Source organism: Thunnus albacares, chromosome 19 (assembly GCF_914725855.1).
Source record: "Thunnus albacares chromosome 19, fThuAlb1.1, whole genome shotgun sequence".
NCBI lineage: Eukaryota > Metazoa > Chordata > Actinopteri > Scombriformes > Scombridae > Thunnus > Thunnus albacares.
Genome location: NC_058124.1, coordinates 14,591,386 through 14,603,559, shown reverse-complemented (window position 1 = coordinate 14,603,559; position 12,174 = coordinate 14,591,386). Strand labels below are relative to the sequence as shown.

Sequence of the window (12,174 nt, the reverse complement as noted above, 5' to 3'; positions counted from 1 at the left end):
AATAGGAAGTACATATATACAGTAGACGGAACAGGCATTCTAGCACATACTCAGTTGGTTGCTATGTGTACAGTCCATGCGGTCACAAATTTTGGGCTGCACGTGGACGTCCGCAGAGGGGCTGTTTGGACCCTCATGGACATGAGCGGATAACGACATTATTATCACATGGACCCTCACAGACATGGAGAACGTGTTTTTTTTAAGCTTAAGTTGATACCGAGCTAGCCAGGAGTCGAACCTAGAATCTTCTGATCCGTGGTCAGATGCATTATCCATTGCACCACTAGCCTTGCCTCACAGACGGGAAAGGCATGAATTGTCTTTAAAACACTTCTGTGACAGTGTCATTGTTTTTCTTACAGATTATCCCAGTGGAGACGCACTCTTCAATTCAACCAATGACTGAGGCATAATATTCGTCCTCCAGTGACACTCCCACCTCCCTTTCGCTTGCGCTTGGTCCACACCCCTCTTTTCATCTTGTCCAGTATTTTATAGTTCTATTCTCTCACCTACTCTCAGTTTCTGGTGCAGCCAGGCATCAGTCTGCCCTCTCTATCCTTCCCCATAACTCCCCTGTTAGCAGCCCTGAAGGATTTACAGCCTTCAGCCTAAACTCAGAATGGTTGCGGAGGTAGACTCTGTGTCTCAGGGCAGTGGTGTGCGGCTGAAGCAGGAGATCTCTCTCCTGCACGGGGTCTGTCTCATCGTGGGAAATATGATCGGCTCCGGCATCTTCGTGTCACCTAAGGTAGGACGCTCTGCTTTGTTAGGACATAACATTTATCATCTTTATGCATCTTTTCAGATTGACGCACTGGAAAAAGTTTCTTGCTCTTATTGAAATATTCATACTATTTTCAAACATTATCAAATCCGAAAACATATTTATTGAATAATTTTAAAGGTCTGTTTTTAGTTATAGTTTCATTTCTTGTTCATATTAGAGTTGGGCTTGTCCGTATTTTCAGATCCTCCTGTTGTCATTGTGTTAGATCACCGGTCTAGGTACCGGATTCAAAGATGATGATGACAGCACCAAAAGCACCTACAGTATGTTTCTTTGTAACCAAAAGTTACACTGCAAATTTTTTTTTTTTTTTTTTTTCTGAAATTAGTACAGAGGCTTTGACTTCTGAGTGGAATAAAATCATGATTCTCATTTTGACCAGAATCATCATGCAGTCCTATAAAGTGTTTATATACTAATTCTCCATAAGTATATGTTTCTTTGCAGGGGGTTCTCAAATACACTGGCTCTTTTGGCCTGTCCCTTGTAGTCTGGGCCATTGGAGGGATATTTTCTGTGATTGGGGCACTGTGCTACGCTGAGCTGGGCACCACCATCCGTAAATCTGGAGCCTCCTACGCCTACATCCTGGAAGCCTTTGGAGGCTTTTTGGCTTTTATTCGGTATGTAGTAGTTTTACTCTTTCTGTCTGTATATACATTCTTGTAAACATGTTAACACAGAAATTGCACATTGTAGAAAATCCAAACGTGAAGCATAGTCCACCTGCAACTATTTTCATTATAGATTAATCTGTCGATTATTTTCTTGACTAATTGATTAGTTGTTTGGTCTATGAAATTTATCTTTTGAAGATTTTCTTTCAGTTAGGGTTAGGTTCTTTCCAGTTCTTTACTTTAGTGTTAAAATTGTTACTTGGAGTGTATTAACTTTTTTTTTTTTTTTTTTTCATTAAAAGTCCTTCTTTCCTAATAATCCAAAGGCTATACTGCATGTGTGAGTACATAGATATGTATGACAGGAGAGTGTATTCCTATATTCGGTTATTACTCAGTACTGGAATTAAAATTGTTGAAGGATTTTCCTAAATGGTAAAAGTGCATAAAGTTGATACCATTATTGTTATTTTACTAAAATGTAACTAAATGTTATATTTGTGCCTTTTTATCATCAATTCCACTGTAGACTGTGGACGTCATTGTTGATTGTAGAGCCGGCCTGTCAGGCAGTGATAGCCTTGACCTTCTCCAGCTACCTGGTCCAACCCTTCTACCCAACATGTGTTGCACCCCACAATGCTGTCCGCCTCATTGCTGCCGCCATCATATGTAAGTTTCCCTCGTGCTGAACTCACTGCTATGCTCTACTTAACCTTGTGTTTACAATGCTGGTGAAAGTACACGGCTGAGCTGGGTGGCGGTGTGTGTGTGTGTGTGTATATGACAGCCGATCTTGTTTAATATTTTGTATTGTGCCCTACAGTGTTATGTATGAGAGGAGTGTCACTGTTGTGACAGAAAGTTTGTAATGTTTCTTTTTGAGCAACACTTCTTACTTCAGTTTAGGCTGTTGAATGTTTGAGGATGACTGAGGAGAAGCTCTCAAAATAGCTGACAACCCACATGTATCCTCAGGAAATACCTTGGTAAAGTGGTCTTTATAGTGATTGTGAGCAGCACAGTAGCATTACAGGCAAATGTTTAAACCATGACTGCTGTATTTAATTAGATGAAACACTTTTATGTGGTGAGTCTTTGGGACTTCCAAAACACAGTTGCTTAATCTAGTCTTAGTTTACATTGCACTCAAAGGATCCGTGTGTATAACTACACTTAATACCTGTAGATTTCCTCTAAACTCTGCCCAAATGGCAACCCTAAAGCTTTTGATGCTACATGGCAAAATGCGGGCGAAGAAAGTAAGACAGATAAGGACAATGTAAATATAGCTGTATAACCTTAGACCCGTTTGGCTTGTTTAGTTATGTTCTATACTTATGTGCCAAGTCTGTTGCACAAGCTGAGCATTGAGGAAGACATTTGACTGAGGGCCTCAATCTCTGTAATGTTATCAGCAGATCAACGGGGCAATCTGGTGGTTAGCTTGCAAGTGGAAATTCTTCTGCCGGTTCTTAAAGGCTCAGATATACAGTAACAGATTGGATCAATTTCCGTATTTGCTCTTACGACTTGCAAACAGTGCAAAGCTGATTTTTCAAGGTGATGAATGGATTTTCTTTCATAATAGAAATTAATTACAGTAGAATTCTTAAAGCAAAAAAAATATTTTCTTCATAACTTCTTGACTTTAAATTTGTATCCTTGTTTATCTACTCCTCTCTGCTCGTGTCCATAATTCTGTCTGGAATATAAAATTTTAGTTTCCTGCTCTCTTACAGTGCAGATATTTTGCTGCCTGCTCTCACCTCTGCTTACGTTCTTTCGCTGTTATTCTTGGTTTTTTTCTGCCAGAAATTTTTAGCAGTGGCTCTTGGATACAAATAAATCACTGGGATTGTAATTTATGAAAGATACAGTAGGCTATTGATATTTTTCAACACTTTTATGACCTCAGTACTACGTGAGTGTGGCCTACCAACAGCACAAGCCTGTACAGGAAATCTGTTTTTTGGCTAAAACTAACAGCAAGATGCCCCCCTTCTTCCAAATGACTTCCACAGACTTCTACAGAAAATTGCAGTGCTTGAAATGAAAATCCATTGGTTAGAAGTGGAAGTGACTATGTGGGAATCACACCACTTTACCATGGACTCAAAACAGTGGACAAGAGTATGCTAACACACGTCTAATTAGCACCAAAGAGACTTCCAAGAAACAAGAGAGCTGTGTGTCAAGTAATAAATCTATAAGTAGTAGTCATTTCCCTTGGAAATAGGAGGATGTGTCACAGGCAGAGCCCAGCGCCCTGGGATTTGCATTGCGACTGGCTGGCCTGCATTAACATCCAGGCAGAGCACCTCATCAATCCCAGTACTTAGAAGGACACAGCTGTGGACACCTGTGAAAGGGAGAACAAGCAACAAACCTCCCCAACAAGCAACAAACCTCCCCAACAACCAAGTGTACAACTTGAAAACAGATTGGCTCCACTGTTGCAGGAATCTGAATCTCCGTCAGATGACCTGAATAATCTCTCATTCTCTCACAGCAGGGGAAGGCTGTGTTCAGACCAAATCACGCAATGTGTGAAAAACAGCAGCCCTCCCATTCATGTGAATGGGTCAGTGCATTTTCGGGGGCTCATTAAAAAAAAATGCAGTGTCATCCGGCAAAAAAAGTTGAACCAGGCTCAACTTTTTCCAGAACAGAACACGACATGATGTCATCCGACGAGGCCAATATATTCAGTAGCCAATCATGTAAGCAGGCGATCAGACTGAAGACGCTCACGGGAAGACGAACCTTGTTACCATGTAGCTTTGTATCATTCCGCTGTTTACTGAGGAACTGTGAAGTTGGAAGAGAGACTCATCGCTGCTGTGATGACCTTTCCAGAGCTGTACAACCTTGCCATGAGGGAGCACAAAGACGTAAATCACTGTGCACTCGATTGGCGTTGTGTTGGGCTGCAAGTTGGAATTTCTGGTTAGTATTTCTACTTGTATTACAATTAGATGCGTCACACAAATAGGCCATGTAGTGACCCGCCTAGACCTCCACAGAACCCTGTGTGGTAGTGCCGCATTGCCGGATTTGGTCTGAATGCGGCCTAAGGACTGAGAATATACCTGAAAGAAAAAGGCTACAGGGAAAGCTTGCCCTCAAACTCTTATTGTGGGTGACTTTGTGCAGTATGAACACCAAAATATACTGCTTTCCCAAGGATAGGGCCTCTGACTTGATAGAAGGAATCCCGTGGCTGCACACCCAACTGTGAAAAACATCAAAGTGCACAAAGGGACCAATGATGTTGTGAAACAACAGTCAGGAGTACTGAAAGCAGACTTTATTGATCTGTTGAGCACACTCAGCTGTTTGAATGCTGAGATACTTATCAATGGCCCTCTACCGCCAGTTAGAAGAGTAGAGAGATTCAGCAGTTTGTTGGCACTGAACATTTGGCTTTCAACCGCATGTACATGCAGTTCCTTCACTGCACTTTATTGACAATTTCAACTTTTTCTGGGACCGCAGACATCTTTGTAAGGCAGATGGACTTAACGAGTCAGGACTAAAATTGTTCATCTTTAACCTATTTTACTTCTTGAGTCACCCATCTATTCTCTCTGCCAAGGACTAGAGAGGAATCAAATCAAGAAGAAGACCTAACGCAACGCTGCAGAAACCTTGAAAGAGAACCGCTTCAGCCCCCACCTGAAGAGAGTTTATAACATCAGACATCAGAGTCAAAAGGGAGAGTCTCCACGCCACTCACCAACCTGTGAAGATTCATCTTCTTCACCACCCCAAACCCCATCCAGGTCACCCTCCTCTCCAGTGACCCTTCTTTCTCCCTCCTCACCCCTCTTGGAGTTCACTGACCAGATGGAAGTCCTGGTCACTGTTGGGACCAAACTTGCACCCCACCCATTTACTCTCCCCCAGAACCCCCCTTGGTGTCCACTTCCACCACTGGCTTAAGTACTCAGCCAGCTTTGAGACGCCCCCCTTATATTAGGAACAAACTCCCAGAAAACTTGAGGTCTGCTGCAATTCTCTGTTCTTTTAAATCAAGGCTTAAGATTTTTCTGTCGCTGCCTTTTATTAAATTAAATTAAGCCTCTTATTTATATCTCGTACTGCACTGTAACTTTTATTCTCCTATTTCTTATTCTCTTAGTTTATTTTTATTTTCTATTTCAGTATTTTTAGTTGGATTTAAATGTGTCTTTTTATAATGTTCTATGTAAAGCACTTTGAATTGCCTCATTGTTGAAATGTTCTGTACAAATAAACTTCCCTCGCCTTAATTGCTTTATTTTTTTTTGCATCTTTTTTCTTCATCAGGTTTGCTGACTTGTGTGAACTGTATGAAAGTGAAATGGGGGGCTATTCTTCAGGTCATCTCCACTGTAGCCAAGGTTCTAGCTCTCATCGTCATCATCATTACTGGCCTGGTGAAGCTGGCACAAGGTAGGAACTCAAACATACTGCTCTAATCTTGTCCTTTGCTGTTTCTAAATTGGATCTTCGAAAACTTTACATATCTTCTGAAAAGGCATGGGACACTAGTTATCAATATACTTAAAAATGTTTAAACACTTCTTCTTCTTCTGTTAATGTGCCGACCTGTGTTTGTATAGGTTTTGATCAAAACTTTGAGGACTCATTCAGTGGCTCCAAACTGGACCCTGGTGACATGGCTTTGGCCCTCTATTCAGCACTTTACTCCTACTCTGGCTGGGACACACTCAACTTCATCACAGAGGAGATCAAAGACCCAGAGAGGTACAAAGTCTGACGTTTCAGAAAGATTTCACAAGAAGCTTGATTCTTTTTCATTCCTGATACTCTTTACTTAACTACACAACTAAAAATAACTAATTGTAAGTCCAGCGGTAAATCTGACTTATAACTAACTTATCGTATTTCAAAGTCATCAAGCCCTCATCTCACCCAGAAGGAACAGTGTGTGTGTGTGTCACAGCTTTTCTTCCATGGCGCATTTATTCCTGAGTGTGTGCCATAATACTTTTTTCAACTCTCTAAAGGAAACATTTATACAACTGAGAGCTTTAAGTTGGTGTAAACCAATTCTCTTGTTCTTCATTGTAGAAATCTTCCCTTGTCCATCGCTATTTCCATGCCTGTTGTCACAGTGATCTACATCTTGACCAACATAGCTTACTACGTCGTCATGGATGCAGACAAAGTGCTCACCAGTGAAGCTGTTGCCGTGGTGAGTATCTGAAGATCGTCCTAAGCTTCAGCACAAACTTTGTCTGGTGTCCATGTTCGCTAATGAGACCGTATCGCATCCAACAGTCAGACTGTGTGCATACTAATGTCTACCAATAAACTCTTATTAGTACATCACAGGGTCTATCCAAATTGACAGCATCTGCTCAGCCTCATAGGGTCAGCAGGTTTTGATCTTTCCTTCCTGTCTTCTGCCGTCTGTTTCAGTCTGGCTGGCAGCCACTGGCACTAGTATCTGGTTTAGTGCTCCCTTTTGGTTATCTGTGACTCTAGGAGTCAAGATGATGACAGGAATCTCATTTAGCTAAAGAGGTTAGCGCCCCTCACAGGAACACAGGGAAGTTGATGATGTGATTAGTGCATGGGAGGAGGAAGAGTTGTGCTCAGGCTTGTTGACAGTAGTATTTGATAATTGATTTTATTTGAGTATTCAGTCTAATGGTTTACTTTTGTCCCAGCTGTCATTGGACATTGCACACTGTTTAGACTTTATACCTTGGCACCATACTGAATGTTCGTTTCATTTGAACTTAAAACCTTGTCTGCCACAGACTTTTTAAAGCACATACTTATTAGGAATCCTGACTAAGCATCATCAAGAAAGATCCTTTGAGTTTCAAAGATATTAGTCTAATTTGCATGTAAAGGTGTATCAGCTTTTTCTTTAGCCTGAATTTTCCTGCTGAAAGCTACAAGTAGTAGTGATAGCCAGCAAGTCTCAAAAACGGATTTTTAAAAATGAATAACGCCCTTCATTGGCATGGTTGTTGACAAGTTCACCAGTCACCGTAATTAACATAATTAGATCATATTACAATGCAGGCAAAATGGAGATATGAATCCTTATTAATACCAGGTGTAAATGTAAAGGATCACACGTAATATTACCTGCTGTAAATGATTTCTAGTAGCAGCTACGTTAGTATTTCTGTTTTTATGACTTCATATATTGCCTCTATTCATGACTGTAGGAAGTTAAGCAACAGGTGTCCAACGGAAGAAAATGTTTTTAAAAAGGGAACTACAGTGTTGATGGGTTTAATAGCAACTACACTGACATTTATAGTCAGAAACATGACCTCACAAGGCAATGATTGGTAACATCCTGATGTTAACATACTGAGAAGTAAGAAAAATAACTTCTTCTTTTTTTTTATTACTCACTCATCAGTATGCACTTAGTCACATTATTACTAGATCTGAAACTTGACTTGTGTTTCGCAGATTTGACTATCTATCAACCAAGATATAGTGTATTATTTTTACTGTTACGCGCTAACCTTCTGAACCTGTTTTTTAATGTCCGGCTGGATTTCGGGATTTTCAATACTGTCAGTGGCCAGGGAAGATGTTGAGAAGCACTGATCTCACCAAAAAAATGTATATAAAAGGTGAGCACTTTGTTCTCTTGAATATCCCCTCAGACCTTTGCTGACGAGGTGCTGGGCTGGGCTCGGTGGCTGATCCCTCTGGCCGTGGCCATTTCCTGCTACGGAGGCCTCAACTCCTCCATCATCGCTGCCTCCAGGTCGGTAGATAAAAGCACACCTGAAGCTACTCTGATGCATTTCAGCCTTCCTTTATTGCAGATTTACAGAAATATTCTACAGAATCCTATTTTGATGACAGTGTTTAACCGTCGCACATTTTTTTCCTCCTGCAGGTTGTTTTTCGTCGGTTCCAGAGAAGGCCACCTGCCTAATGTTCTGTGCATGATCCACATTAAGCGTTTCACTCCAATTCCTGCCCTGCTGTTTAATGTTAGTATCAAATCAGTTTAGTGTGTTTTGAAATTTACCCAGCGGATTTGGTCATTTTGGTCACCCCCTGATGTTGTGTCCTGAGTTTGTGTTTGGTTTTACCTTCCCAGGGTGCCATGTCACTGCTCTACCTGATCGTGCCCGATGTCTTCCAGTTGATCAACTACTTCAGTTTTAACTACTGGTTGTTCATAGGCCTGTCAATCGCCAGCCAGATATACCTTCGCTTCAAAGCTCCCGATCTGCACCGACCTGTTAAGGTATTGATGCAGCATGAGTGCTAACATGTCTGGATGGAGGTTAATAGTGACACTGCCTTCCAGGCAGACATGGGTTCTCACTGTGGTATGAAGTCAATGTGCAGAGACATGAAATTTATGGAGAAGGTGACAGCAGTCACTGTGAAGATTTACAACATTTACGTTTTTTCAAAGTCACAGTTTTGTGGTCATGCAGTTGAGAGCAGAGGCTGACAACTCATTCAGCAGACTTTTGATATAATGTAACAGGCATAGTTTGCTGATAAGCTTGGAGTGCATCATGGACAGTATCTTTGACAGGATTATTTGACATAGTTTCACACTTTTTATTAACAATTTTCTTCAACTTTGTAGACTCATGAGATTTCCCTGTACATTTCAGTTGTCACTTTTTTCTCTCTACTGCCACTTTTTGTTTTCTTGTAGCTGTCACAAAGTTCAGGAAAACTTCAGCCTGAATGACTACATTGTGAGGCTTCAGACTGATGTCCAGATAAAGAAAATCACACTCCAAGAACTAAATCGAACACGAACACAGAAAATTTATTTTTGTTATCAAAAACTGTTTATCAGTGTGGCATTGAACTGCTTCTTGCAGGTGATTGTCAAGTGTCAGATATCAGAATTCCCTACAAGAACTTAGTTACACCTACAATGAATACAGTAGTTTTAAAAATGTTCCCTACTTGCAACTGAACACGACTGTGACTGCTGTAAATGTAGTCACAGCTCTGACTACATTTTACTGTGATTGATTACATATGTTAATAAAGTGAACCCAGTGCCTGGAAGGTAGGGAAATTAATCTCAATCAAAGAATACAAACAGTGAATTGTTAGTAACTTGAGGCTAACTCTAACCTGTGAAATATTTAGTAAATGAGCATACAGCAGTAGACGCACATGTTGTTGACCAGAGATTGTAATGTGAAACTAGTCGTGGCTCCAGACACCTGGATAAATATAATTCCCTATGTCTTCCTGACAGAGAGATGCATGCTGGGTGAACAAAGCCACCCACTGACAAAAGGAGTTGTATAATCAAAGCTCTTCATACCTTTTTTTTTAATCTCAAGCTAATCTCTCAGCATGTCATTGACAGCCCACAACCCTCATAAATTGCGGTGGCTGAATACTAAACTATATAAGCAATGAACATAGAAATGAACAGAACAAATGCGAGTTCAGATAAACAGCTTTTATTTATATATATATATATATATATAAAAGCTGTTATCTGTCCTACAAACAGACTGCACCTTAACTGCCTGACCGATCCTCTCTATGGCCTTTTCCATTTTGGACCTGTATTAACATTTGTTTACCCATCAACAGTATTTCCACTGTACGCCTGACATACCTCATGGTTTTCATGGTTCAGTGGTTTTTGTTATGAGTTGCGACAGTGTTTGGGCCTGTGGTGTTTGAATCTGTTAAACTGGCTTATTTGCTTGCCTTAGTAAATTTAAAAGTGACTGCACTGCTTACTGGCTAAGTAATTTAGGGTGAAGAGTTAAAGTTGTCAAGAGGATATGGTTTAAACTAATATTTGTTAATGTAACTGTTTCATACTGTCTTTCTCCCCAACCTTTCATTACCCTTGTTGCTTCTTTTTCTGACTACTTTTTCTTTGTCTCTGACTTCTGCCTTTTCCTCTCTCTGCATCCTGCAGCTGTCTTTGTTCTTCCCAATCACCTTCTGCTTGTGCAGCGTATTCCTGGTGGTGGTGCCCCTCTATAGCGACACTGTCAACTCTCTAGTGGGAATAGCCGTGGCGCTGTCTGGTGCACCAGTCTACTACATTTGCCTCCATCTGCCGCCCAGCTCCAGACCAGCCTTCCTCGGCAAAATACTCAGTAAGACAGCGGTTGTGTCAGAATAGTGGTCATACTCATACTCCTTCTGATAATCTTGAGCTACTAAAATAATATTTTATTAAGCTCAAAAACATTTCACTTTTCAAAATGCATATTCTAGAAATCATGAACCTTAAACCATCATACACAGACCTCTGGGTGCCAACATGCTGGATTTTCTAAGCATTGTAATTCTCTAATTCATGCACAATAAGCATAGCATAACCAGGGTAAATTATCTTATTTTGAGTTATTGTACTCTAGTGTGTAAAAGGTGTATGGCTGCAGTTAGCTATTGTTTTCATTATCGATGAATGTGCAGATTATTTTCTCAAGAAAATGTCAGTAAATACAGAAAAAAGCCTGTTACAATTTCTTAAAGCTCATGGTCATGTCTTCAAATGTCTTTTTTTGTCTGATCTGCAGTCTAAAACCGAGAGATATTCAGTTTGTTATCATGTATGACACAAAAAAGCTTCAAATTCTCGCATTTGAGTAGCTGCAACCACTGAACTTTTAGCATTTCTGCTTAAAAAATGAATAAAACCATCATTCAATTATCAAAATAGTCGATGTTGACCAGCTAATCGATTAATCAACTAGTCCTTGTAGCACTATATAGGAGACGGCTAGGAAAAACATGGGAAGAACAGCCCACCACAGGCGGTGGGAATACTTTCTGGGCTGTTACTGAGGGTTTAGATTAGTGTGAAAAGTGTAACAGCTTTGCCCGGATTAAATGATGAAAAGTATCCCCAAGTGAATACAAGAGGAGGACTTCACTACGTGTTTTTATTTGAAACATAGTTTGTAAGAGTTACAAAGCAAAAAAACAACACCAGCATTTCTCAGGACACAGTAACATTGTTGATTATTGCGGTCATTATGGATAACTTTTTAAAGTAGCTTACACGTCTTAGCTTGACCAGCTGCCATAGGCTAATGTAAAAATTCCTCTTAGTGTTGTTAAAAGCTGGAGGGGGATTGAGATTAGTGTTTCAAAGTTCAGTGTACAGTACTATACACGGCACGTACTATAAAGAGTTCTGTAGTGCAAAGTCAGACCTTTTGTAAATATAAAACCCACCGTTACTATATTTTCTCCTGTATCAAAGATGCTCTTTTGACAACAAACCTTGATTTTTCTTCTTTTTTTTCCCCGTCACTACAGATTGGTTCTCTCTATACACCCAGAAACTGTGCATGTGCTGTGTGGCCTCGCCTGATATCGATCTGGACAACATAGACCCTGATAAGATGGAGTGACGGAGCAACAAAGGACTCGGGTTGAAGTACTGTATGGAGGGATGTAAGAGGAAGAATGAACAAATGAAGGAAGCTGTGAGCTGCAGACAATCAGGATTTGGATGAGTGAGGCTTGATTTATTTAAAGGAAGGAGAAACTGGAGAGATGAGCTCAACACACCACCTCCTCCTCCTCCTCTCCCTCCTCCTCCTCCTCCTCCTCCTCCTCCTCCCTCATACATGAGCCATATGAATAAAGGAGCAGGATTTTACTTAGATTTTGTACACTATAACCCACCCAACAGACAGCACTCTACAGATTATCTTGGTGGACCTCCTGCACATTTACAGGCTTGAACACAACGCAGTGTTGGTAATAAAATTCCCTCCACACGTACCCACACACTGCATCTCACACGCA

The 12,174-nt window shown here is 40.6% G+C and overlaps 1 protein-coding gene across 2 annotated transcripts in view; it reads left to right on the top strand.

The window, feature by feature from the left end:
- Positions 1 to 12,174, top strand: part of si:dkeyp-120h9.1 (Y+L amino acid transporter 2-like) — an 18,781-nt gene extending 6,607 nt beyond the window's left edge. For both annotated transcript variants that reach the window (XM_044335584.1, XM_044335583.1), the window contains exons 2-12: positions 366 to 754; positions 1,241 to 1,416; positions 1,940 to 2,082; positions 5,722 to 5,847; positions 6,018 to 6,162; positions 6,490 to 6,613; positions 8,058 to 8,161; positions 8,297 to 8,393; positions 8,504 to 8,653; positions 10,325 to 10,508; positions 11,680 to 12,174. In XM_044335584.1, the coding sequence (XP_044191519.1) occupies positions 626 to 754; positions 1,241 to 1,416; positions 1,940 to 2,082; positions 5,722 to 5,847; positions 6,018 to 6,162; positions 6,490 to 6,613; positions 8,058 to 8,161; positions 8,297 to 8,393; positions 8,504 to 8,653; positions 10,325 to 10,508; positions 11,680 to 11,774 (1,473 nt within the window). In that variant the 5' untranslated portion in view covers positions 366 to 625 and the 3' untranslated portion in view covers positions 11,775 to 12,174. The remainder of the gene's footprint in view (positions 1 to 365; positions 755 to 1,240; positions 1,417 to 1,939; positions 2,083 to 5,721; positions 5,848 to 6,017; positions 6,163 to 6,489; positions 6,614 to 8,057; positions 8,162 to 8,296; positions 8,394 to 8,503; positions 8,654 to 10,324; positions 10,509 to 11,679) is intronic.